Source organism: Lissotriton vulgaris, chromosome 9 (genome assembly GCF_964263255.1).
Source record: "Lissotriton vulgaris chromosome 9, aLisVul1.2, whole genome shotgun sequence".
NCBI classification, from domain to species: Eukaryota; Metazoa; Chordata; class Amphibia; order Caudata; family Salamandridae; genus Lissotriton; species Lissotriton vulgaris.
Window position 1 is genome coordinate 984,538,667 of NC_141697.1, and position 26,615 is coordinate 984,565,281.

A 26,615-nucleotide genomic window follows, 5' to 3' on the forward strand; every position below is an offset into this window, starting at 1 on the left:
GTTTTTACAAAAGATTATCCATTTGTGCATAGCTGGCCACAGTCCCTTGTGGAAAAGTTGTTATACATAGCTATAGACAAATTGCATGTTAAATGAAGGTTTATAATGAGTTTATGTTTGGATGCAGTACCTCTGTCAAGTTTGTGAGGAATTGCTTATTCTTCAAATAAATACAATGTGGGATGTATCACTTACACATTTTGACACACAGCATTTGAAGCATGAGTCTTAAGTTGCATGCCATTGTTCTCATCTCAACAAGGTGTGTAGTGTGAAAAACAGCGGATGGTTGTCCAATGCACCTTTCAGAAGATAGCTTATCATCGATTAATGCATGCATATCAACCTTTCTACTGTAAATTCTAAGTCTTGTGACTTGTTTGGTGGGTATCACAATTAAGGTGAATTACTAATAGTTTTGGCATTGATGGACAAACTTTATAAAGTGTGTAAACCCATAAAAATCATTCAAAGCTGTTTTTCTGAGACAAGTGAATATAAGTAAAAATAGTTCAATCTACTGAATGTGGGTGAGTTGACACAAATGAAATCTCTATTGCACAATAATAACAATAATGTAAATAATCTGCTAGTTAATTTTAATGGACTGTTCTGATTTTTAACTTGTTCAATTACTCTAGCCCGCAAAGCATGTAGCACACAGACACAATCGCTGGATGATGTCTTCAATATCATTTGAGATTTCATCAGTACATTTCTTCACCAACCCACCCTGCTCACAGGTCCTGTGCCCAACATTGCCACAGGCACCTAATCACAATCTACGCACAGCCTTCTGCCATGCATAGTGGGGGGCTGGCTGAAGGATGACTGCTCACAGCTATCATCAATAATGTCTTTTCAGATGTTATCAGTGATACTCGCACAAACTATAGTTAGTTCAGTAATATTTAACTGATGAATTTTGGTGTTTTCTTTTTTTTTGTAAAGTTTATTTTTTTCACCTTTCAAGACCTAACTGTAACGTCACTTTAACCTGTGTCTTTTTCAGTAACTTTCTGGGGTGGTTTTAATGCAGGGTAAGATCTAATTGCCAAACCTCACTATAACGTCACTTTGGCTTTTATTTTTTTCCAGTATATACATGCATAAAAACATGGCTCATGTAGTCAGTAAAAGGTGATACACTGACTTTTGTTATTATACAATTCCCAAACTGCTTTCCCGCTAGCAGAAGTCCAAGATTTCCTGAAATTTACACTGATGCAATGATATAGGTTCACAAAGTTTCAACAGGTCATCACTACAAGCATGCAGCATAAATCTTTGTTTTTCTGAAATGGTAGCAATTTAACATATATACATTTTTAATTTAAACATTTTAGGTTTTGTTGCCTAAAATACTTATGATCAATTTACCTAGTGTATTTATATGTTTTATATAGTGCTAGTTAGACCTGAAGGTATCAAAACGCTTTACATAAAAAGAAGAAATAGCATAGCATAGCTTAACATAGGATACATAAAATAGCAAGCATAACTCAATAGAGAGCATAAATTAAAGGAGTGAATGATATATTAAATAGTTCAAACAATCAAATAACCAACTATTCCAAATGGTGGAGTCATGAGGAGAGTGAGCTATTGGAGCCTAGTTCAGTTGGCTTGTGTGGTAAAGTATTTGTTGAGGAGAAGGAGTTTCAGGTTCCTTTTGAATCAGGAGAAGGAGGGGTTGCATTAGAGGTCTCTGGGGAGTGTGTTCTATATCCTGGGTGCAATTCAAGAAAAAGAGCGAGTTTGGGTGGTTTTCAATTTTCAGTTTCGGAGGAATGAGAAGAAGTGAGTTGGAGCTCCTCAGAGTTCTGGACCTTCCTGCTTTCATGAGTTTGTTGTTTAGATAGTTGGGTGTATATGTGTGAAGGGCTTTGTGTGGGATGCAGGCAGTCTTGAAAATGCATCTTCCTTCAATGGGAAGCCAGTTGAGGAACTTGACTGCTGGCATGATGAATTCAAACCATTTAACACCGGTTATTCTAAGCAATGTAAAGAAGCAAAGCAAAATGCTTCTGCAACAGCAGTGATCAACATAAAAATAGTAAAATACTCTCTACTCCTTTTTTCTTGGGTTTACACTTTCCTGGAGTTGGTAAACATTTAGCCATATGTGTGGATCCTAGTCTTAAGCATGGGTTTGAAGACCTTAAGGATAATGATGCACTAGTTCGGGGTTTTCCAATTTTGGTCCTAGAGGGCCGGATGCATGTCTTATTTTTAAGATAACTACATTTATCGAAATGTGTATATGCTAAAAATTTACCATGGATCCGACCCTCCAGGACCGAAATTAGAGAACCCTAGTTGATGGTGGGGTCGATGGCATATTGTTGTTTCTTTTTGCAAAGTGAGTCATCTGAGACCAGGTCATGTCTTGCCTTTCTACTAACATAGCTTGTCCGTCAAATGCAGAGGGGTGTGTCCTTGGGTCATTTGATGGCTCTGGGTCTAAACTGACGGACTGAAGATCTTATAAGATGATGGTCCACTTCATAGGTGCTGGCATGTGTCTGCTCCTGTGTTGTTAGATGTGGTGCACTGAAATATTTTGGAACATCGGATTATGCTATTGCCTCCACAGTTTCTACTGTCTCCTGCATCCATTCACATGGGATAGGAATTACATCTCAAGGCATGATTTGTGCCTCTGCTTCAAACACATTTCAAACTGGAGTATACCTGTAGAGAGGACAGTGCACATAACTAATTTAGGGCCATATGAATCAAAAAAGAGTTTTGAGATTCTTAAATTGCAATTTTTAGCGAATTGCAATTAGAGAATTGCGAAAAATGCAATGTATGTTGGATTTGCTAAAAATGTTGCGAATCCTATATATTCCTTATTTGCGAATCGCAAATTGAGATTCACAAATAAGGAATAAATTCCCATTCATTCCTATGGGCTAGCATAGGAATTCTCTATTTTGCGATGGCCTTTTGGGATCCGTCTCAAAAGGCTTTTTCCAATTCGCAAACGGGCCGATTCTGTGAATCGGCCCGTTTGCAAATGGGAAAAAGGCTCGATACATATGCCCCATAGTTCTAGATGTGGTTTTACTAAGTTATTGAAACATTTGAGAGAGGCATGGATACTTTTGAAAGTACAGATTTTGGTATCTTGCGGTTTGTGGTATTTTTAGGGGGAGGGTGTCACTTGTTGTAGCTTGATGCCTGTTGTTGCCAAGGTTCCTTGTATGGTGGTAGTAAACATTCAGCGCCCTCAAGCTGTGAATCACATGCAAAAAAAGTTCATCATGTCGTTAAGACATCTTTGAATGGCCAGAGTCAATGTTAGGAAAAATCTTTATTAATAAAAATCATTGTTTACAAATTATTGCGCATTGTATGGCTATAATGTTGTATTTCATTTATATACGCAAAATAAAAGATGACCCTTCTTCAATCATACCCTGTGTGAATGCCTTCACAGATGGCATTTCTTATGCATCCAATTACAACACAAATACGTTTGGAATTCATAAATCTTATTACTGCGCATGCCGGAATAATACATTTGTTGCCTATCAACGTACTCCCGCAGTTTTCCCTAAGCAAATGTCAGCAGATTGTATGAGTCAATGTTTGCTAACAGAAAAGACCTATTCATACTGAGAGATGTAAATATATGTGCAGCTAGAACTACATTCTGCGTCTTACCAGTATTTTCAAGGAATTTTTCCACAGGTATATATTGACAGGTCTGACCGGCCGATGTTTACTTAGGGAAAACTGCGGGGATGTAGTTTTACTGTAAAATCATAATTCCAAGATTTGGGGGAACAGGAATTACCACATATATTTCAGTTTACTAAACCACACTAATTCAGGCCCTTACTATGCAGATCTTCCTTGCTACATTTTACAAAATTACATTTGTATACATACATATATTTTAGGTATTATGAGCACATACCACCAGTGTATGTAAGGCCCCAATATCAGCTCCAACAGCAATGTCATCTATCAAGAAAACATCTAGTATAGAAAAGGAACTTTCCTTCCCTGGAATTCATAAATACTTGGGTGGGTGTGCATCCTTCTGTGGTCAAGGGTTCATGTCTATCAAATAGAATGCCCTTTACATATCTTTTGAGGTCATCATGGCATCTTTCTCACATCTGCTTCTTCCCGTGGAGTAGATGATACAGCATTAATATATTCCTTTTTTTCTTCACAAATTTGTGTGCTCGTTTTTGGAGACATCTGTAACTTCAAATCGCTTGCGAGTCTGTCATGCTGTTTAATGACCTCACTAGAAAATACATTTAGCATCACTGAACCTATGCGTGCGTACCTTGCTGGGGTCCATGATATACCTTTTTTCCACTCTGTCAGATGTGGAGAAGAATATGTAACACAGATTGCTAGTGGATTCTGCAGGATCCTGTAGGCAGTGAAGCCTGTAACTAGGAGTTCTGAAAATGAAGTTCTCTTCTCAATAGACATTCAAAGGTTGTAAGAATGATTTTGAAGTATAGTTTAGTTTTTTTGCAATCTCTCATTCATCCTGGGGGTTACTCCTGCCTTTCTTGTGCTGAACAGACAAAATGGCGATTTGTGATTGAAACTTGCATGAGCAATCTATTGGATCTGGTAAACATTGAATGTTGATACTGAAGCACCCAATTAAAAAAAAATACTTGCTGTTTAACATATGCAATAGTAATCAGCTGTAGAAATGTACAGCACTCTATAAAATGCTATTCCACAGGGTGAGTAAAACACTCACAATAGCTCGGCTTTCACTGCGAGGAATTGCTATTTTTTGAGTTCTGTAAATGTCGATGTTTAAATGAAAAACTTGTAAACAGGGAAACGCGTTTTCAAGCGAGGTCTGTCGTCTACATTGTACAATAATTACTCAGTAGTAAGATGTTCTGCCTCTATTTCACAATGATGCAAGCTGGCCACATAGTTTGTTAATCACTGAGGAATCTAAGGCAATGTCATTTACAGACACTTTGACGATGATAGACTGAGGGTAACAAAATAAAATAAAAATACTTTTCCATAAATCAATGTAGCTCTTGTTCTTTCAGTATAGGAGATGCTTCTTGGCGTGCTCGCATGTTTTTTGGAAGGACCACAATTGTATCCAGAGCAAAGGATGGCAAAGGCATAACCAGAAAGATCATCTACTAGCTCTCAGGTTGGTAGAACCATACATGCTGAAAGTGCCTCAAAAATGACCGATGCACATGAACAAACATGGCCAGTAGCCATATTGGGACCTTTTGTCACAGAATCTACAATGAAACAGTTAAATAAGTGTATTGTTGGTCTTTGGAAATATTTTTATTGCATAGTACACAAAGCACATACAAGGTTCAAGGCAGGTTCTTTATAAATAGAGAGGCACAAACAGTCTTTAAGGTTCCATATTCTCTTCTACAAAGGCTTGGTCACTCTCTCAATTTCACAAAAACAGCTGTGTTTGTCAAGCGGGTGCGATGGAACCCCACCACAAAGAGGTCCTTACTCTTGTGCAGGAAATGGATGTGGCGCACCCCAGGGCCATATGCTTTGAAGACGTGGGAAACCTTGAAAGATAAAAGAAAACACAAAATGCGCAATAAGACATTGGATCAAAGAGGATGAGAAAAAAACAGATTTCTTTCAGGGCGCAAGGACTCAGATGAACATAGAGGTGTGGAGATTTGGAGAAGGACATTTTGCATCACAAGTTGAAGGGCAGTCAGTCAGCTATTGTTAAACAAAGGGAAAGTATGTAATACAAATGGCAAACAGAGTTAGTGAGACTGTGTTACAGGTTTGTGGAGTGTCAAGCACACCGACACAAGAAGTCTCTTCCTTAAGACTGTAAAAACTCAACTACTCCTTCCCGGTACTTCATTTTAGAAGACTGAGGAATGTACCATCTTATAATATGCGACGGGTACAGACGAACCGGAAGTTAAATCATTTCTGTCTTCATCAAACAAAAGTGATGGTGCACACTTAATGAATGAGCACCTTTTGCCCCGTGAGATACCATGTTGTGGATTACTCTTCATGTATTCAAACACACGTGGAAAGACACAATGGAACACTTGACAATCTTTGGTGAAGAGGCACGATTTAATTCTACACATTTTAAAGTTCTGTCTTCCATAGCTTGGCTTTCTATAGCTTTTAATACTAGTTGATAAACACAAATAGTAAAATAAACACATTTTTGTGCACACTAAAATACATAATCATAAGTGACTGTATACAGTGAGTCCATATGAAACTATCCTTATTTTAATTCTTCAAAACTTCGTTTTGATTGGAAATGCCTACAGTGAGTTACAAAGTTTAAATGCTTACTGACTGGCTTTATTTACAAATTATAAATATGCTCTTTTCAGCTAGGGATATGTTTTGGAAAGGATGCAAAACAGGTTGTTTACAATCATTCAAAGGCTGGACATGAGTGAAATCGCACAACTACTCGCCTTGCAGGATGACGTACAATGTGAACATCGACATCACGTATGCACACCAATAACAACTTGAACGATAGAATATAGCAAGATATGAAGCGGTTATGGTCTATTTTGTTAATATGAACCTGACTGGGGGCTTGGTTGGTTGAAACGTGGTGTGGTCTCAACTACATCACCGGACAGTATTAAGCTTTAGGTCTACCTTAACTGATTTTTGCTATAGAATAATTAAGTTATTTTAAAGCCTTTTGAAGACTGCTGCGATTCCAGGGAGTTTAACTCCCTATAATGCCCACCCTCTAGGCAGACATTAAGGCTTCGGTACCTGAACATGCTACAAAGAATTACCAAAAAGAGATGGGGTATGTTTTAAAATTATTCTGTAATCGGGATTTGAACAATGAATCCTATTCCAGCCCTGTTTTACACAATGAGCAGTGGAAGACACCATCAAGCAGAGACTGCCTTCTGTCTATATGCCTTTCCTTAAAAACAGGCACAGAGTGACAACCTTCCTATCTCGGTAATGCCATGTGATGGGCATAAACATTCACATCCTGCAGTCTGCTTTCAGTGATGAGGAAACCACTTGAGGAACCACTTGATGCTTACATTATTAAATGGTGGCATACTGATGGACACATTCCTTCCATACAGGTTACACAGTGCATTCAGGAAAAACTCTGTGGACCATAATTCCCTTCTGTCTCTTTTACACCATACTGTGGGGATCTCTTTGATGGTGTAAATGACCTCTCTGTATCTATTTTTCACTATTGAATGTGTAAGGGCTCAACCGCTGGCCCCTAAGTATCCCAGGATGCCTCCTTACATTCTTCCATCCTGTAGAGTCTCCGCTCATGCTGTCTTCTGGTGTTAGCGAGAACTCTTGAATCACTGTGCTCTTATCGGCTCCAAGGAGTTTCACGTGCAGCTCGTAGACAAACTGATGCAGTTTGCTGTCCTCGTACCTGGAGTTAAAAGGCAATTAAGAATGTGTTAGTGGGTCCCAAAATGCAGGAAATATGTGAACTTCTTATAATGTCTTCACTCAGTACCCTTCTCAAGCTCATCCCTCACCCTAAAAAGCAACCTTAGCCCTTTGGATTTATATGTGCATAATGAAACACTGAGCAAATCCCGGTGACAAATAGTAAATATTGTAAAGAAGTCACTGACAAGGTCAAAAATATTTATCATTAATGATGAAAAACAGTTCGTTCCCTTACTATTTCAGGCATAGGTCAGAATAAGGAATTTGTTGTCTACTTCTCTGATTGGAAGAAACATGCCATCACTAAACAGGGCAGTGCATGTCAAACCTCGTTTTGGAGGCCACAAGGGAGGTAGGGGATACTGGGCACCAACCGTGATGGCTACAGGCATTTGCCACTGGTGTGCACCTTACAATAGCTCTGTAAACCTGGCCAAGTACAGAACTTTCTGCACCGACTCTCTGGGTAGCAAGGGTGAGCAGTCACAGCCTTCTCAGGGAGGTAGTGTGGAGGGCAAGTGCTCAGAACTCCCCAAACAAATACAATAATGTAAGGTCCAGCCCAGTGTTCAAGGAAAAATACTTTGGACCACACTACAAGCCCAAATACTACACAAAGCTAAGACTAAGAGTTGTGGTCAGTTGCATCTAACAGGGAAGTGTTACTATCCCCCAGCTCCCTAGTGGCCATCCACTTCCAAGGATGGTCAAGAGCATGTTTCTACAGGTCCATGTGCAGTAGGCAGGGATTGGGAACAGGTGCAGATAACTCAAAGCAGTCTCACTCGTTATTGCAGCAACTGGGTTCAATGTGTTTTTTTTCAACCCTTGCTTAAAAAATCTTAAGCGGAGTCAAGCTCATGCTAATGCACATCATTCTCTGGCACGTGCCCTTGGTTGTGTTGCACTTCAGACTGCACAGAGGGCATGGCATGTGCACCCACGCTTGTGGAGCTAGTCCTTTCTTTGTTGAGGTCTGGGCGGCAGTACTGTTCAAGTCACCGTTCTCTGAGTGGATTCACTGGGCAGGACTGCACATTCACACCTCTCTTTAGCAGTGGTGGCCGTCCTCAGTGACTGCTGACCAGGGGTTCACCATAGCAGTTGCGGCCTCCCGGCAGAGTTCCTTTGTGATGATGTCTCTGTGGCAGTTGCGGTCTCCATGCTGATCCTGGCTTTCTTCTTCAGCAGTTGACCGACTTTCACTTTCATTTCTTCACCAACTGCGGTAGTAACAATATCTCAAGTCCACAGCAGACTGTCAGGCGAGACAGAAATCTCTGTTCTAGTACAATCATGTCAGTTCCCCCAGAAATGAGCAGAGACTGGTAGACCTCTTCACTAAGGGGACACTTCTGGCTTAAGACCTTCAGCGCGGCGCGAATTTTCGCGCTGTGCTGAAGGTTCTATTGAGCGGGCGAGGCCATGACGGAATGGTTCCGTCATAAGCACAGCGCAACCGGCGCTCATGGCGGAACCGCTCCATCATGAGCACCAAAGGGGTTAAACTCTTCACACTTCTCCTTCTTCCGGGTGCTCCACATGATGTGATCATGATGGGCTTCTCCTCCTGGACAGCCTTTTATCCTCCAAGCCCAGCCTTCATACCTTTCTTAGCAAGGCAGGTTTCTATGCTTTTTTACAGATCCCCAGATTTTACAGCAGACAGAGAAGGCTTCGGGTGAGTTCCCTCACCTCTGGGAGGCCAGCTGCCACCAGAAACAGAAGTTCTTTGAGTATTCTACAGAGAACTCCCTTCCTTGATCAAAATATTTGGACTGGAACAAAGTGGGATGGTTTGCATCCCACTTTTATACACATTTACCAGACGGGATATGGCTCAACTCTCTAAGGTCCCAAAGCCGTTTTAGGCGGGCTCTCTTTCAAATGTCAATTCAAGATGCTCTGCAGACACAGCCCTTATGCACTATGCAAAGGGATATTTTTCAAATCAGGTAGCAATGGGGCAGGCTCCAGGCAGGAGTACCCAAAACAGGGGCACAACCATGTGTGAGATCTCTCGCTAGCTGTCATCAGCCTTCCTGAAGCAGTAATCAGAGACAGACAAAAGTCCAAGTGCTACCTAGAATCCTTATCACCTTGATCCCACCCTTCAGCACTACCGTCGACCAAATGGCAGCACTCAGGATCGACTAACCAGCAATGCTTTGCTAACAACAACTTCATGGAGCTTCTAAAAGACACCCTGTTTCCATCCTTCTCATTTCAGTGTCTGTCACCACCATACGGCCACAGGAATGAAGGCAATCCACTTCCCCGGTCTAAGAAGCTATTTGCATCCCTCCACCTTGTGCCATGCTAAACCAGACCTTCCAACATGGCTCGCACTGGTCCCCAGTACTTAGATTCAGGCAGTTATCAAATATGTGTTACACTTGCATAGCACACACACACTTGATATGCACACAAACACACACACACATGTACACAGGATGTCAGTGCCAAGGTCTGGCCTTCACATGAGAGGGGTCAATAGACTGCACTCTCACTGAGACAGAAAACGGTCTAGCCAAAATATCAATTAAAAAATATGTTACTCTTCCACCAGCACTATTATGAGGGGTGGTTTTTGTGCCCCTCCAGGTCACTAAACGTCCTGGACCTCAAATTGATGAAAAATATAACAGACAGGATTCTCAGGCAGGAGTACATGTGTCATTAACATGTAGGGGAGATTCCCATCCCAACAGTGCACAATGAGTCCCTTTTCTATTTTCAAAACAGAAAAAGAAAGTGTTCAGCTGGAATGCAACCACCTGCCTGCTGAGAAGATGGAATGCCCATAGGTCTTCATATCAGACAACACTTCTAATTTACGTAGAAAAACAGAGTAAAGATATGATATTTGGATGGCACAGGATTAAGGGATGCAGGGCGCATGTGAGGGCATCACCCCAGTTAACAATACCAGTCATAAAGGGCATTCATCATTAAAAATTCGTCATGACATTCATCACTTAAGATGTGCATGCCACTCTCACATGGGACATGTCTTCCTAATCGTATATCTCATATCCAACCTCCTCAATATGACCATGATCACTCCTACCTCTAAACCGATCTTGGTTGACAACTTTTTACTCTTCCCCTTGACCATGTGATATTGATCTGACCTTGCCATGATCTAAGTCAAAGCCTGGCATTTACCATCAGTTAATTCTAACAGTGTGCACCCAGCATATTTCTATTCTGCAGTCTGAGCCATTCTGGAATCAGCAGTCCTTAAAAATATGCATGCACTGCCTTTGAAGAAGACATTACCAATCCAAGACGCAGATCTCCGGCTGAAGGGAATCCAGTAGGTCTTCCCAAAGGCCCTCAGATACCAGGTCGATCATTTGCTCCTTGATACACCAGCTGCAAGGAAGAAGGATAGAAGGACAGTTAACAGAGGTGCTGCTCAGAGACATGGACATGGGTGAGAGGCAAGCAGAGACAATCCTTGAAAGAGACCAAGGGACTTATTACATAAAGTGCCCTGGGGGTGCAAAGGGTGTTTGTGCCCACCTTGCGAGACGTGGGGCACTTTGGTAATACAGAAGGGGCTGCAGGCGCTTTTGCGGCTCCTTCTGTAATACCAATAGCACTGGTGCACATAAAGAATGTCCCATGCAAATGAGGGCATCCCTTTGCTTCTGCACCCGCGCCATATTACCGACGCTGGCGCAGAATTAAAGAAGCTCTCAGGAGGCGCCCAGACAGTTTTCCACTTTAAATGAGGCCTCCTGAGAGCAGCACTCTACAGGGGGTAAAGGGGATCCTATGGACCCCCTAGACATCCCCTTGCAGGCGGTTGACTGCACCTTCCTGCAAGGCGATCTCTATTCCCCTTTAAAAGTGCAGGCGGGTTTCCGCCTTTACAGTGAAACATGGAGCAGCTGTAAAGCAGCCGTTTGCATTTCATGAGAATGCGCTGCCCCCGGGGCAGCAGGAGTTTGCGGCCGTCCTGAGGGCAGCGCATTCCGTATAATGCAGTGCAGATCCCTTCATTACGCCCAGCGCACCCTTTTAAAGGTGCGCCTGGCGCAATGAAGGGAAATGCGCTGCATGTGTAATGCGGCCCCTGGAAGAGAACTAGGTTGTGGAACAGTTTCATAAATGTCAGGTGTGAGAGGGGTTGAACTGGAGAAAGTGCAGAGATGAGTGGAGTATGGTAAATGGAAGGAGGCCTTCCAAGACAGTGAAATCAGATGAGCTGAGCTGAGAGATGTATGCAGAGATGTACAGTGTGGGTAGGTTTGGATAAGTGCAGAGGAAGTTCACAAGAGGAGACTATAGGCAATCAGTTGAAGGTGCAAGAGGAGCTGACAAAGTCATAAAGATGGTAAATGGTATGGGTGAGAGGGTCAAATGCTAAAAGGGGTCAGCCAATGGGAGAGTTACTACTTACTCTTTTCGACAAACGTTCCAGCCTTGCATTTTGTGTAACCACTTAATGCATTCTGAAAGTGATACCTTTGTTCACTTCAATTTAATAATTTGACAACACACCTGAAAGCAGTGATTTTTAAAGGAAAAGACCAGGGGCGTAATACAGATGGTGCCCCGGGGGCACAAAGGGCATTTGCGCCCAATTTTTTACGCCCCGGGCACTTTGGTATTATAGAAGCGGATGCAAACACCTGTGCATCGCCTTCTATAATACCGATAGCGCTGGCGCACTTAAAGCACCAGCACTATTAACAGAGGGTGTTGACTCATTTGCATAGGGGCGGACCATATGCAAATGAGAGAATTCCTTTGACTCTGCGCCCGCGCCATATTACAGACGTGGGTGCAGAGTCAAAGAAGCCCTCAGGAGGCGCATTGACAGTGCACCATTTAAAAGGTGGTGCACTTTCAGTGCGCCTCCTGACAGCAGCCCTCAGCAGGGGAAAAGGGGGGTCCCATAACCCCCCCCCCCCCCCCCCCCACACATCCCCTTGCAGGCGGATGCTGTCACTGCTGCACCCGCCTGCGAGGGGATCTCAAATCCCCTTTAAAAGTGCAGGCGGGTGCCACCTGCACTGTGAAAACACGGAGTGGGTGCTCCGTGTTTTCACATGAATGCGCTGCCCTGCCCTCAGGGCAGCGCGAGGTCACGGCTGCCCTTGGGGGAGCACCTACACCATAATGGGGCGCATTATTACTGTTTGCGCCCGGCGCGCCTTTTGAAAGTGCAAATAATGATAATGTTAGATATGGCCCATTGGCACATGAGGTCCCCAATGATCTAAAAGGTGCAAGTTGGAAGAACGAGAACCTGAAAGGTCAACCATAGAAGGAGAGATGGGTCAGCTGGAGACAGAAGAGGTCATCTCTGCGAAATAGAGACATACGGCCGCCCGGTTAATTAAGGGAGGTGCCGAGAGACGCTGACTGAGGAAAGGGGATGTGTCTGTCTATGCAAATACGAAATGAATGAATGGATGCAGACTTTGTGGAGTACCATAATATATGCCAGGTGTTGTCCTGGCATGATTACTAATCAGCACTAGAGGAATCAACTGCGAATGAAACTATAAACATCCGCATTTAACAGTTTACAGAAAAAAAGATAGTTCTCCTGGAAAGGAAAAGAAGCGGCGTTAAAGTATAAAATGAGCCTTTGGGGTCTTTGGCAACACAAGCAATATAACAGAACATAAGAGATGGAGATTTGAAGCAACGTAGGGGGAAAAGTGGCGCTGCAGCATATTAGGCTTTTGTAAAGAGACATAGAAAATGTGCCACCTGGTGGTAAGCAATGGAACAAGCAAAGAGTGCTAATGGGGAAGGGGTGGGGGAGAGGAAGGAAAAAGAGAGGATTCTGGGGGTTTAAAAAAAATACAACCACTAAAGTTAATGACAAATGAAATGATCAAAGCAGCTGCAAACAATTTCTCGTTGAACTGCCCGTTGAATAAGTTGTTGTTTCATGCACCAAGGTACTTAAAATACTCAAAAACTCGAAAAGCTAAAATGTGATTATAAATTATTCATTGAGGGGAAGGGCACATTGAAAAACTGGCTAGGATGTAGGAACTGGAGTTGAAGATTTGAGTAGCACATGAGAAAAATCATGGAAAGAAGGCAGATTGTAATGGTGGTGAGACTTAAGTTGGTTTTGGACACATGCAGCATGGTCAAACCACTGTTTCAGGTAGAGTGGTTAATGATGCTGTATGCTATACAGAAATTGCCATATCTCCAGAGGAAGGACCTAGTAGGGTTTGAAATGAATTGCAGAAACTGTTATATATAAGCAATCTCAAGACTGAAAATAATAAAGATTGAATTTAAAAAAACATTCTACGAGTCAAATATTGAAATGAAGAAAAAGGAAAAGCTTTGAAAAGGAAAGAAAGATAGTCTAGGTATAGCAACATACAAACATTTAAAAAACGAATATTTCCGGAAAAAAATATTTTTCCTTTTGCTTTGCAAGATGGCACCCAAGCAATAAGACAAGTGCGAACAAACATGTTGTTTCAACAGTCCCTTTGACTCTAGGGACTGGAGGTTGGTTCGCCAAGAGGTATTTGACTTAACATCAAATGATTTTAAAATGTAGAATACAGACAGGTGTGAATTAAAAAGAAACAGTTAATTTTTGCATCTTTAGAGAATCAACTTCTGTCAGCAGGAGGTGGAGAGAAGAAAACAATGGAAGCGAGAGATGCACAGGGAGAGAATACCTGCGGCAAAAGGTAGATAGAGCAGTCTTGGCAGCAGGAGGGTCTGTGGGGAGGCACTGCCAGTTTGGGCTGCAGATGGGAAGACTGTACAGCAGAGGGCAAAGGTAGACCCCACCAGTCAGGGGTGAAGAGAGGGAGACCTTTGTAGAAGATCAAACAGCAGTTCAATGCTAGCTGGAGCAGCAGGGAGTAGACACTGCCATTGAAAGGAGTGCAGGTGTAGCCTATGGCAAGGACAGCAGATAGGGAGAAGCACTTGTAGGAGGCACAGAGGGGGAGACAATGCCAGTGAGAGAAGCAGGTGAGGCACTGATGCAGAACATACAGTTCAAGAACAATACCAATAGGAGGAGAAAAGAGGGAGGAAGTGCAAACGATAACCCGCACAGACCACAGGAGAGCAAAGAGGAAGGCACTGAGGCATGAGGCACAGGGAGGGAATACTGCTAGAGAGTGGTGCAGGGTGGGAACTGATACAAGAAATGCAGGCAGGGAACACTGCCAGCAGGAAGCTTAGAGAGGTGAGTCAGGATACCAGTTTCCCATGCAATCTGAAAGTTAGGGCAGGGGTATACACTAATTTGCATGCAGGCCAGCTTATGTTCCAGTCCTGGCAAAATGTACACATATTGTTGATGCAAATGTATGGTGAGCTGTCCAATCTTCATGTTCCAAACCTCTTCTCTGACTCTACCCTCCTCACATCATCCTACTTTCTGTAATCTTATCGCAACAAGTTGTACACACCACAGTGTCCCACCTCCACCACTTCACCCTGCAGATAAGCTTGCTACAGTGAAAATGCTCTCTGTAAAGCACTCGACTGCTCCTTCGAGCTAGGGCTGCGAGATGTCATATACATTGACCTGATGTGGTGAAAGCAGACAAAGTGATCGGTAGTACAGACAAAAAAGGTGAAAGGATGTTAGTGCTCCAAGTAAAATGATATTTCACTCTTGGGCCAGACACCATAAACACAAATAGGGCCCATTACCGAGCTTTTGGTGCTATTCTGCCTCTCCACTGATGGCTACTGACTCTCTCTTATGGAAATACTGAACATATTCGTTGACACTCTTAGCCACAGCAGTAGCTCAGTCTTCAGCTCATATTGGTGCAGCAGTGTGATTAGTTATGAAGTCATATTTTATATCCCTGAATGCATTAACCCCGTGTGCTCAGCAGTGGTAGCGGTGATCTTTGAAAGTGGTGGGTCTGATACTTGCCCCGGATTTGTAGCGAGCGCGCACAACTCCCTTTAGGGAAGTTCAGGGTTAGGGGTCCTCCATCCATGCTCCCCCAAAAAATTATCTGGTCAAATAGTATATTTAAAAGCACAATTTTCACATAAATTTGCTAAAACATAGGTTCTAGTCTGAAAAGGCACTCATTAAATATTCATGTGCTTTCATGGTGTGCCAATCCAACGAAACATAAGGTTATACGGGAGTAACCCAAATGTGCTATTTATGTCCTGATATGTCAAAAATGGCCTCAATTGTGCCCTGGCCAGCAAGATATCATAGATGCCCTCCACGTGCTATGTGTGGCCCCTTATGCCATAATCTACATTCAAATTTCCCCCATTGTGCCGTGGACGCCATCCAAATACCCTGATTGACCCTTATGTCAAAAATTACTTCTAGTGTATCAGGTCCAGCATTTTCTCACGTGTGATACTCATGCAAACATCTGAATTGTTTCCCATATGCGCCTCTATATCTCAAAAACTATTTCTGATGTGCAAGTTCCAGTATTTTGTCATGGTTGCCCATATAGGCCAAAAAATTACATACAATGTACCAGCGCTAGAACTTTTAAACTGATGTCATTGTTATACCTCAGGTGATCCTTATGTCTAAAACTAAACTGCAAATCTGCTCAGTCATGGGTTCTAGATTTCAGCCTCTAGCTTTTCACCCTATGTTTTCCTAAATTTGTGACAATTTGGGAAAGGATAGGACGACTGGCTGACTGGCAGGTAGCCCAGAGCACTGCATGGTTTAAGCTTAAAGTGCCAGGATCCACCTTTCCAAGTGATCCCACAGTCAGTAATGGGCAGATCTCTGAGGCCAGGTCTGGACCTTCACCAGCCTTAACCAATTTGTCTGATGGGAGGTGCAAGCACCTCTGTGTGCCTTTGCCAGCCATTAGACAGATGTCTCTGCCTGCCTTAGACTGACTGAACCTTCTTCTCAGAGAGATCAACAGTTTCTGTCACTTTAACAGTGAATAATAATCTATTATAGTTTATATTATAGCTCCACACCATCCAGAACACCGAGCCAGACTCGTCCTCGGAAACACACGACACAAACACATGACCCCGCACCTATGAGACCTCCACTGGCTCCACATCGAGAAGAGGGTAACATTCAAGCTATTCACCCACGCCTACAAAGCCCTCCACAACATTGGACCCAAATACCTCAACGAAAGAGTCTCCTTCCACGTACTCAAAAGGAACCTTTGCTTCGCTGACCTCACCCTGGCAGAGACCCAACGCATCCACAGAACCAAAGCAGGTGGAAAAGCCTTCTCCTACGTCACAGCAAAGACCTGGAATGAGCTCCCAGTCAACCTCCGACGCTCCCCCACTCTGCACACCTTCAGGAGGAGCCTCAAGACCTGGCTTTTCGACTAATCCGGAGCTGGGCCCCCCTCCCCCCAGCACCTTGAGACCCTCAAGGGTGAGTAGCGCACTTTATAAACCCCTGATTGATTGATTGATTGATATTCACTATTACGTTTCTGAAACATGGCCGAACAAAAGGAGGGCAGAGCCTGGACAGGTGTGTGGCTAGAGAGGCTAAATGGGGCATGTGCTCCATCTCTACTTGTTTCTAGCCCCACTTGGAGCACACCACCAAAGTAGTTAAATGTGCCACGAAGCATCACAGAAAAAAAACAACGCTGCACCTTGCAGAACACAAGTAATTTGTCTATCAACCTTTCACTGTAAAAGCAGTGTTTGAGGAAATACACAACCCTATAGTTGGCTTAATATGCTTAACCCCTTCACTGCGGGGCTGTTTCCCCCCCCCCGCTGTGCTGGGGGGTGTGGGCACGCACAGCTCGTCATGAGGTCATGAGGTCAGCTCGTCATGAGCCATGGCGCTCATGACGAGCTGAGCTCGTCATGACCACGCCCGTTCCAATGGAACGCTCAGCACAGCAGGGGAATTCGCGCCCGTTAAATGGAATGCTCGCATGCTGGGCTGTCATGAAGAGCTGAGCTCGTCATGAGCACCGGAGCGCCGTGGTTCATGACAAGCTGCCCTCGTCATGAGCACAGGAGGGGTTAAATAGGACTTTCTGCCATAGCAATGGTTATAGCACACATAAGAGGTCGAGATAAAAGTAAAATCAATATGAAAAATCTCACCACATATTTGTGAGAAAATGCCGGCCATAGATAGATCTGGTTAACATATGTTCAAATCATTTTTGTGGGCGAGCTGCTCCTAATCTTCTAAGCATCAGGGACTCCAGTTTTTGTAATGGAAATTAATTTACCAAATGCCAATAGTAGTGGAAGTGACATTGTGCACCCTGGGAGTTGATGCAACAGAATATAAACGGGGCTCTTAGAGTTTTTTCTCCTAGCCTTCCGAGACCTACAATGCCAATGTGCACCAAAGGTCAAGCAAATGGAAGCTGCTCCTACCCATGGCTAGCCCTATATCAGATGCATGTACTTCTCCACATCATGGTCTCCTTGTTCTTTCCAAATCTAGAGGGTTCTTTATGGCCTTCCAAAAACTATCTCCTGAAGTCTATTCCTTGCTGTTTAGTATTCCGTGGTAGAACTTTAATTCACTCTTCGACTTACCTGTAGTTTGGAAGATAACATACCACTACTCCAGGAGGGATTCGGCTCGTATCCACAGGGATGTGATCTGTGCTCACTTTCCAGCCGCTAAAGTCACCTAGGACCACAAGAAACTTTAGTGCACAGCAAAAATTAGGAAAATAGAATAGATAATACTGTATTAGATTTAGTTCAAGCTATCTTGGTCTTTTAAAGTTAAGTGGTGTGTGACAAATAGTTATTGGGTGTCCTCAGCTATACATATAATAATAAAAATAAGCATTTAGGGACTGCGCTGTGGGATTGGTTGGGGGTCTGCATCATGTGCACTGTCCCAAGGGGTTCCATGGCTGTCTGGACTGTGACCCAAAGAAAATAAGTGGGGCCTCCCATTGGCTAGTGTACTACATGGAATTGTTCAGTCTCTTTTTTGTCGTTAGTGCCCTATGTAGATTGTTCGGATCTCTGGGGCATGGTTTGTGCCCATCTTGCCTTTGTGCTGTGTCATCAGGAGAGTTACTGGCCCTGTAAGCAGTGGCTAACTTTTTGACAACATTGCTAGGTCTCTGTTCTGTGGCTTGTATAATGAGTTAGTGGGTAAGAATGGGGTCATGCCAATAAATAATTTACACATTTTTACACTGAATTCCTGTCCTTTGCTGTAGTTCAAAATCTTACCATATGATTCCAATGGCAACCTGGGGGTTGGAACATCGACTGGGCCTGGTGGGGGAGGCTGATTGGTTGATAACCCTAAAAATGGGAAAAGGAGTGAGAGAGAAAGTTAACGCTGTTGCCAATAAGAATCTGTGTAATCAAAAGGGTATGCAGTTCCTAATAGGAGAAGAAGCGGCCGGGGAAGCCTACAGCGTCAGATCGGGGAATCTGGTTCCTTAGGAGCAAGGGCCCTCACACACTCAAATGGGTGTAATGTTTCTTCATCGTGCAGATCGTCCTTGGGCCAGCGCTGCAATGCCCAATGGGCCCCGCAGGGGGTGAGCTATTTGCGCAAACTGGTTAGAAACAAATAAAGGTCTGGTGTACAAAGGAACATACAGTTAATAACACACTTACAAACATGCTCCCTTTTCCTAGACAACTCCTCCAACCAATCAACAATTCCTGTGATTAGTCTCAGCAGGCTCACCAGTTCAAAGTCCATTGCAGAGGGACAGTGGTATGCATTTTAAGTCCAGCCCTGTGGCACAAGCTGCGGCTACACGCCTTCCTCTGCCTCCATTCCCTCCACTCACTTTACTGGCTCTGGCGGTTTTCAGGTAGCATTGGGATCTTAAAGCAGTTCTGGCAAACGTGTCGGTTCCAGTTAGATATTCTATTAAATGAGTCAATCCCACTCCTGGACGATTTTTTACAGGTTAATTGTTGAAGTCAGTTCTGAGAATAAATTCCTGAAGCGTTCAAATATTTCACACTCACGCATGGGCCTGTCAGAAAAGTGTGCACTTCTGCCAAACTATCGATTAAAATAAGGGCAATCTGTTAGACCAGCGGATCCGGGGGACCCCTTGGGGTCTGCGATACCTACTCAGGGGCTCCATCAATGCTTAGAAAATTGAATAATATTAACAGATTAATAAAGTATACATAAATAAAGAAGCAAAATGTAAAATTTAAATGTTTAACACATTCTGTAAATGTGAAGGAATTTGAATTGGAGGCTAAAAATGAAGTTTGTGACCTTGGATAGATTTGCAGGAGCAGTGCACGTGCATCAAACAGAATATAGTATGCATGATTGGTGTCCGCAACTAAATTAAAAAAAGGTGCTAATCTTCCCATTAAAATTAAAACTTTTTTTTTAATTTGTTTGTGAATTTAATCAAATATTGCATTGGTTTAATATTTGTTAGATGAATGGTCGTTTTTGTATTGCTTTGCAATTCAAATCATCAAAATGGATTAGGCTGGGGGTCCTGGGATTCCAATAATGATTCAGTGGAGTCTCCAGATACCAGTAATAATTAAGTGGGGTTTCACAGAAGTCAAAAAGGTTAAGAACCACTGTTTAAGACCATCTGATGCGGAGCATAACCCTCTGTACCCCAGCCTATGGAGGAATTTTCCAGTGTCCTGCTTGGCCAAACGGGCCCTAGATTCTCAAATTAATTTCAAAAATCCCTCCTAGGCACATCCGGTTACCCCTCAGACTTGACAATCCAATGACGTCATAGCATAACTGACATAAAGATGTAAGCATTCATTATCATTTGCATATGCTGTGATCTGCCCATATATTGGCGAACATAGCCAATGAATTACAAGCCTCCCAAAGATTGTCAGATATGACAGGCTTTATACTATATATTCATATTTAAGCAAGTTAAGACATATAGCATGGTAAGCTGGAGTTCCCTACAAATATATTTTCTTAAACAAAAAATTTGCATTAACTAGGGTGCAAAGCTCTGTAACTTTATGTGCACTATCAAGCACGGCCAACTCCTCCTATGTTACCGGTGTGTCCACTATCACTTTTTGGGAAAACGATTACCGTTATCTGCAAAATCCTAGAGAGGTGGACAACTTCATGTGTTGGGTGCCCACCTATTGAATCTCCACAGCCATTTCATCAGAATAAAGCCATGCCCCCTATATTTTGGTTTTTGGAGAGGCTGAACTACCATCTCATTATTTACTAAAGCTTGACGACAGTCACTGCAGTTATTCTGACTGGTCAGCGCCAAGATGTACTTTAGTCTGCAATATGCACGTTAAATGTAAGCGTCCGCAATCCACAAGGGACCCAGGCCCCTTACCTGGTTCACGCTACACAAAATCCTAGATATTACTTAATGCATTGTAAGCTAATGCAGTATGGTATTTCCTTTATGGATGCCGTTCTCAGTAGCGATTCAATGGGACCTTCACAGAGGGAATATGATAACTCATCTGTTCATTACTCCACTGTCATACACAAGCAGATGCTGGCTTACAAATCTAAAGAAACACACATACTACATTTCTCACGCATGAAGAAAACTTTCACACATGTATGTCTCTTGAAGACACCCATGTATGCCCACACCCAAGCCATTGCTTAAACAACAAGAAACCACAACTATATTCGAACATCTGTCACGCATTACCTTCAACAAAGTCAGCTACTCAGCCAATAAAGCGAAAGCCTCATCTGGAACTGGAAATGGATTTTGCTTGCATGCGATCGATAAGGCCAAATGGGTTTCAGGGTTCTGGGAGTCAGTGGGGTGAAGGCCTGGCTGGGCCTTTGCCCTTTGGATTTGGTTTTCTCACCCTGGAGATATAGGGAGCAACCAATGGCTGAATACAGCTATACTGGCAATACAATAGTAAGGCTTACAAACTAAAGTGCCTCTTGTGCCACTGATGGGTTTAGGCACTCAATAAGTCATCATATATGTACTCTTTCACTCATTTTTGCACTCATGCATTTATTCACCCATCTATTGAGTCATTCTTGTATTCAACCTCTGGAACAGCCATAAAAGAATACACACAAACTCAACAACATATGCAAGATAAATTAGAAGATTACAAGTAGAAAAAACATGTTCCCGCCTAAACCCATCAGGCATATATGTGCAAAACTGAAGTTAAACATAGCAGTGGGTGTCTGTCTTGCAGTGGTACTGTACCTGGTGTATCATTGTTTTAAAGTTCCTGTATGCCAGCCACATTTAGAACCAGTGGGTTGGCCATCTTAGAATGGAAAAACAATTATATAATATGGAAGGAAGCCTCCCATTATGGTTGACTGGCTTAGACTGAGCAGCCATGCAAGATGCTGCGCACTGCAGTTGAAATGAGCAGCAAACTAGCAGCATGTTAGCTCTGTATGGGGCTCTATAGTATGCTCTTAAGATAAATATTAATTTATAAAAACAAAAATCAAAGTGATAAGACAAATATAAAAGGAAAAAAACTAAAAACTAAAGGAGTGGCCAAACAGCCAAGACACTGAAGCACACTCACTTCCAGGTGATAAGAAAATGTTGCCATTTACTGGACAAGAGTGAGTATGACTGATGTGGACTGAACCACTACACATTTAGTATGCCATCATGGATGGAAGTAGAGTATAAATTATGCTCCTCAGACAGACCAATGGAGGTAGAGGGCTCACCCAAAGGCTTTCTACGTTTCTATACAAATTCACTGGAGAAAAAAAAAATCAAAGGTCTAAGGGGTGTTATAGTTCGGAAATAGAATTTAAAAAAACGTTAGCAATTCATTGAAAAAACCAAAAGGTTACATAGAGGTTTTAGTTACACATTTCACTTGTACAAAACCAGTAAAATTCAGCAGTTCTAGTTACCTGAGCTAACTATAACTTACAACCCCACAATCCACTGCTTATGACAGACATATTACAACACTCATAACATGATCAGTAACATCTCAAATGACATCACTGAAGATATCATCCAGTGAGTGTGCATGATTTATAAAACGTTTATGAGTGCTAAACATATATACCAATGTCCTACCCATTTAAAATAGTATACTTTCCATAGTACTGAGTGAAACTATTTCTAACATATATTATGTGAATAGCTGTGTGACTGGGTGTATCAATGTGTAGGGGGTGTCTGATTGGGTGTGCGAGTGGCTGTTTGGGTGTTTAAGTAGGTATGTGAGTAGCTGTTTGGCTGAGTGTGTGACTATGTTGGTGAGTGAATGGGTGTGTCAGTGGCTATATGGGTGAGTGGCTAAATTCATGGGTGAGGGTATAAGTGACTGTGTGGGTGAACGGGTGGGTGTCTAAATGGCTATATCAATGAGTAACTGGGTGTAAGTAGCTTTATGGGTGAGTGAGTGGCTGTTTGAGTGGCTGTTTGGTAAGGGAGTTGGTGTATGAGTGGCTGTATTGTAAAGTAAGTGTCTGTTTGAATGGATGTATGGGTGAGTGAGCAGATGTGTCAGGGCTTTTAAGGATGTGTGAACGAGTATGTAAGTGGTTGGGTCGGTGTATGAGGGAGTGTGTGATTGCTATTATGGGTGAGTGAGTGGCTGTGTTGAGAGGCTGTATGTGGGTGTGTGAGTGGATGTATAGGTGAATAAGTGTGTCTGTGAATGGCTGTACAAGTAAGTGACTGGTTGTATAAGTAGCTTTATGGGTGATTTTGTGAGTGCCTGTAGGAGTGAGTGAGTGGGTGTCTGGTTCTATTGATGTAAGAGTGGTTGTGTGAGTACTTGTATCGGTTTGTGAATGGGTATGTGAGTGATTGTTTGGGTGTGTGAGTGGGTATAGGAAGTTGTATATGGGTGTGAATGTGTGAGTGCTTCTGTGGATGTTATCAGTGATGTCAGTAATGTCACTGACCATGTCATGAGTGATTTAAGAGGTGAGGTCATAAGCAGTGCATTGCCGGGCCACACGTTATAGTTAGCTCAGGTAACTATAACTGCTGTAGTTCACTGGTTTTGTACGAGTGAAATGTGAGCCTAACTATAACGTCTCCGTAACATTTGATTATTATAGTGAATTTCTAAGGTTTTTTAAATTCTATTTCCTATCTATAACCTGTAATCTTTGCAAATGAGTGTTTGAGTGCAACAGTGTCTCAGTGGACGTGTGACTGAGTGCGTGAGTGTCTGACTGAGTGTGTGATTGGCTGCATGAGTGTCTGACTGGGTGTGTGAGTAAGTGGGTGGGTGCATGAGTGGGTGTGTGAGTCAGAGTGGGTCTGTGAGTCAGTGTACAAGTCTCTGAGTAGGTCTGAGTGGGGACAAAGAGTACGAGTAAGTGTGCACATAAGTGTCTGATTGGGTCTGTGAGTAGGTGCATATATCTCAGTTTGTCTGTGAGTGGATTCATGAGTCTCTGAATAGGTCCGTGAGTGGCTGTGAGAGTGTCTGAGTTGTTCTGTGAGTGGGTGCATGAGTACCTGGGTGGGTTCTGTGTGTGGGTGGATGAGTACCTGGGTGGGTTCTGCTCGTTTCTGGCCTCTGTTTTGCCTCTTTCTGCTCACTTGCAACCTTTATTTTGTCTATTTCTAATCTCTATTTAACCTCATTCTGCTCATTGCTGGGCTTTAATTTACTTCTTTCTGCTCTTCTCTGACCTTTTTTCTCATTTCTCACCTTTATTTTGCCTATTTCTTGTGACCTCTACTTTGCCTCTTTCTTCTTATTTCTCACCTTTATGTAGTCTCTTTTTGCTTGTTTCTCACCTTTATCTTGACTCTTTCTGCTCATTGCTGACCTTTATTCTGCCTCTTTCTGACTTTTATTGTGCGACTTTCTGCTCTCTTCTGATCTTTATTTTCTAATATTTTATATGGGAAGGGTGGCCATGAGGCCCCCCTCACCGGGCTAATTTCGGCCCCATAGACCCCATTTCTAGGGGCCCGGCCATGTCACCTGGGGGCCCCTAGGGCACCAAGTGTACAATGGGACCGCGGGGTGTGGGGGTGGGTGGGGGATGGGGAGTCTCAAGGCCCCTGCGACCGCAGCCAGCTCCTCGCCTCATACAGGAGCCGGCACTGCTGTTGCAGACAGGGGGCTGCTGAAAGGCAAGTCCTTGTCTGTCAGAGCAATTTTTCATCTGTTTCCCTGCATGCATATTTGCGTGCAGGGAAACAGATGAAAATTCCACTTTCTGCAAGCCGGAGGAGTTCGACAGCTCTGGCTTGCAAAAAGCGGAGTTATGTTTGCTTTTGCTTGGTGAGAACTGTCAGCTCACACCAATTAAAAGCAAACAGCTACCTCCCGAGGGTGGTCACCTTGGAAGGTAGCAAGAGCTGCCCCTGGGGGATAGTGGTCTTCTAGGCCATTAATAGCTCCACGAGGAGCCCTTTGCCAGGAAAGGTGGCTGTCCCCAGGGTTCGCGGCAGACCCCCACATTAAATTTTTTCAGACCCAGGAAGGTGGCGGTCTCTGGGACTGCTGGGGGATCCATGCAGACCCCCGGCATTGATTTAAAGTTTTGCTCCGGGGAGGTGGTGGTCCCCGGGGCTGCAGGGGGGCCACGAGAGCCCCAGCATTCATTTAACTTTGTTTGCCCAAGGAAGTGGCAATCCCTGGGGCTTTCATAAGCAGTATGACCTCCTTTATGTATTTTCTCAAGTCGTCAGGACTTGGCCCACTTGCGGGTCCAACATTACAGGAGCGCAGGAGCGTGTGCTTTTTTTTCCCCAGCAAGAGCCGCGGATTCAGTGAGACTCCTGCTGAAAGATTTTTTTTTTCTCAACTGTGCCCCAGGCGGGGTCCCTGCTGAATATCCCCCCTCCACCTAGAGGCCTAAGGGGGAGGGTATTCCTACCCTGCCCCCTTCTCTTTGTTTATCTTTTTGGGGGGTGCAAACACTTCCTGGTTTGAAGTGTTGGTAGCCAAATAGACTTCAGCTCAGGGACTGTCGGATCCTTGGAGGATCCACGTCCCTATACATATAAATTTGGTTTTACCTTAACATTTCCAAAACTACTGCATGGATTTACGTTGGTTTACAAAATGGTCGCTTTCTGGATCAAAAGCTATTTTTCTGCCAAATTTGGTGTCATTCCGTTCAGCAGTTGGGGCTGTAGTCGTGTCTAAAATCTCTATTGGAACTAAGGTGGAGAAAACGTGTTTTGGGACAGCTCTCCCCTTTTTCTCAGCCTCTGCTTGACAGATCACCACAAAACTTTCAAGACAGCAGCTGGAGTGAGTTTCATACTAGTTTTGAAAGTTTCGCAAGATTTGTCAAACGATGCCAAAGTTATTGGCAAAACAAACAAGCATTGGAAATGCAATAGGGATTGCATTAGGAAAGTTTGAGCTATTGGTCTTATAAATGATTTTTTTTTATTTAGGTGTTATTTTTGTAAATTGCTAAATTAATAGCTTTGCCATTTACAATGCCAATAGTTATAACTTTCGCGACACCGATCGCATTTCTAATGCAATATGTGTTGCATTTACGTGACTTAGATGTATTGATATTACAAATAACAATGGCTTTTAATTTTTTAAAATAATTAATACTTAACTCCATGCGCGCTACCCGTTTTCCCGCTGTGCGCTGACTTTTTTAAAATCCTGCGGTTCATGACGAGCTCAGCTCGTCATGAGCGTACGACAGGCGTAACTCGTGACGAGTTGAGCTCGTCATGAGCGTCGAAGGGGTTAAATAAAAGTTATTGTAATTTATAATGGCAATAGCTTAAACTTTTGTAAATAACTTTTGTGAAGATTATGTTCAGTGCATAATATTGTGACGAAAATCCAAGAACAGAAGTGAAATAGTAACATCTTTTTGTGACATGCGTAATAAAGCTTGAAACATTGAGAGAACATATTTGAACCAGTCGTTGTTGAATGGTTGCACAGATTGATGGTGTGGTGGCGCGGAGTGATGTTGTGGTGGCGACGAGTGATGCTGTGGCGTTCAGTGCTGCTGTGGTAGCCCATAGTGATGTTGAGGTGCCCCTGAGTGATGCTGCTGAGTGATGCTGTTGTAATGCGATAGATAGAGTAAGGGCGATAGATAGAGGGAGAGCGATAAATAGATAGATAGATAGAGGGAGGGCGATAGATAGATCGATAGATAGATGGAGATAGATGGAGGTAGATAGATAGATAGATAGATAGAGAGAGTGAGGGCGATAGATAGAGTGAGTGCGATAGATAGATAGAGTGAGGGCAAGAGATAGATAGAGGGAGGGCAATAGATAGATAGAGGGAGGGCGATATAGACAGATAAGGTGAGG

General features: G+C 43.1%; 1 protein-coding gene across 2 annotated transcripts in view; it reads right to left on the minus strand.

The window, feature by feature from the left end:
- Positions 1 to 3,300: 3,300 nt before the first annotated feature.
- Positions 3,301 to 26,615, minus strand: part of NCCRP1 (NCCRP1, F-box associated domain containing) — an 82,924-nt gene continuing 59,609 nt past the window's right edge. Inside the window, exons 2-7 of one of the 2 annotated variants that reach the window (XR_015300062.1) lie at positions 18,604 to 18,678; positions 17,947 to 18,043; positions 10,720 to 10,815; positions 7,276 to 7,414; positions 3,765 to 5,555; positions 3,301 to 3,562 (exon numbers count right to left, since the gene is read on the minus strand). Coding sequence is in view for 1 of the 2 variants with exons in the window: in XM_086938846.1 (XP_086794972.1) it covers positions 5,418 to 5,555; positions 7,276 to 7,414; positions 10,720 to 10,815; positions 17,947 to 18,043; positions 18,604 to 18,678 (545 nt within the window). In the remaining variant the exon portion in view is untranslated. Of the gene's footprint in view, positions 5,556 to 7,275; positions 7,415 to 10,719; positions 10,816 to 17,946; positions 18,044 to 18,603; positions 18,679 to 26,615 lie in introns of both variants that reach the window. The other variant, XM_086938846.1, reaches the window with a different exon arrangement.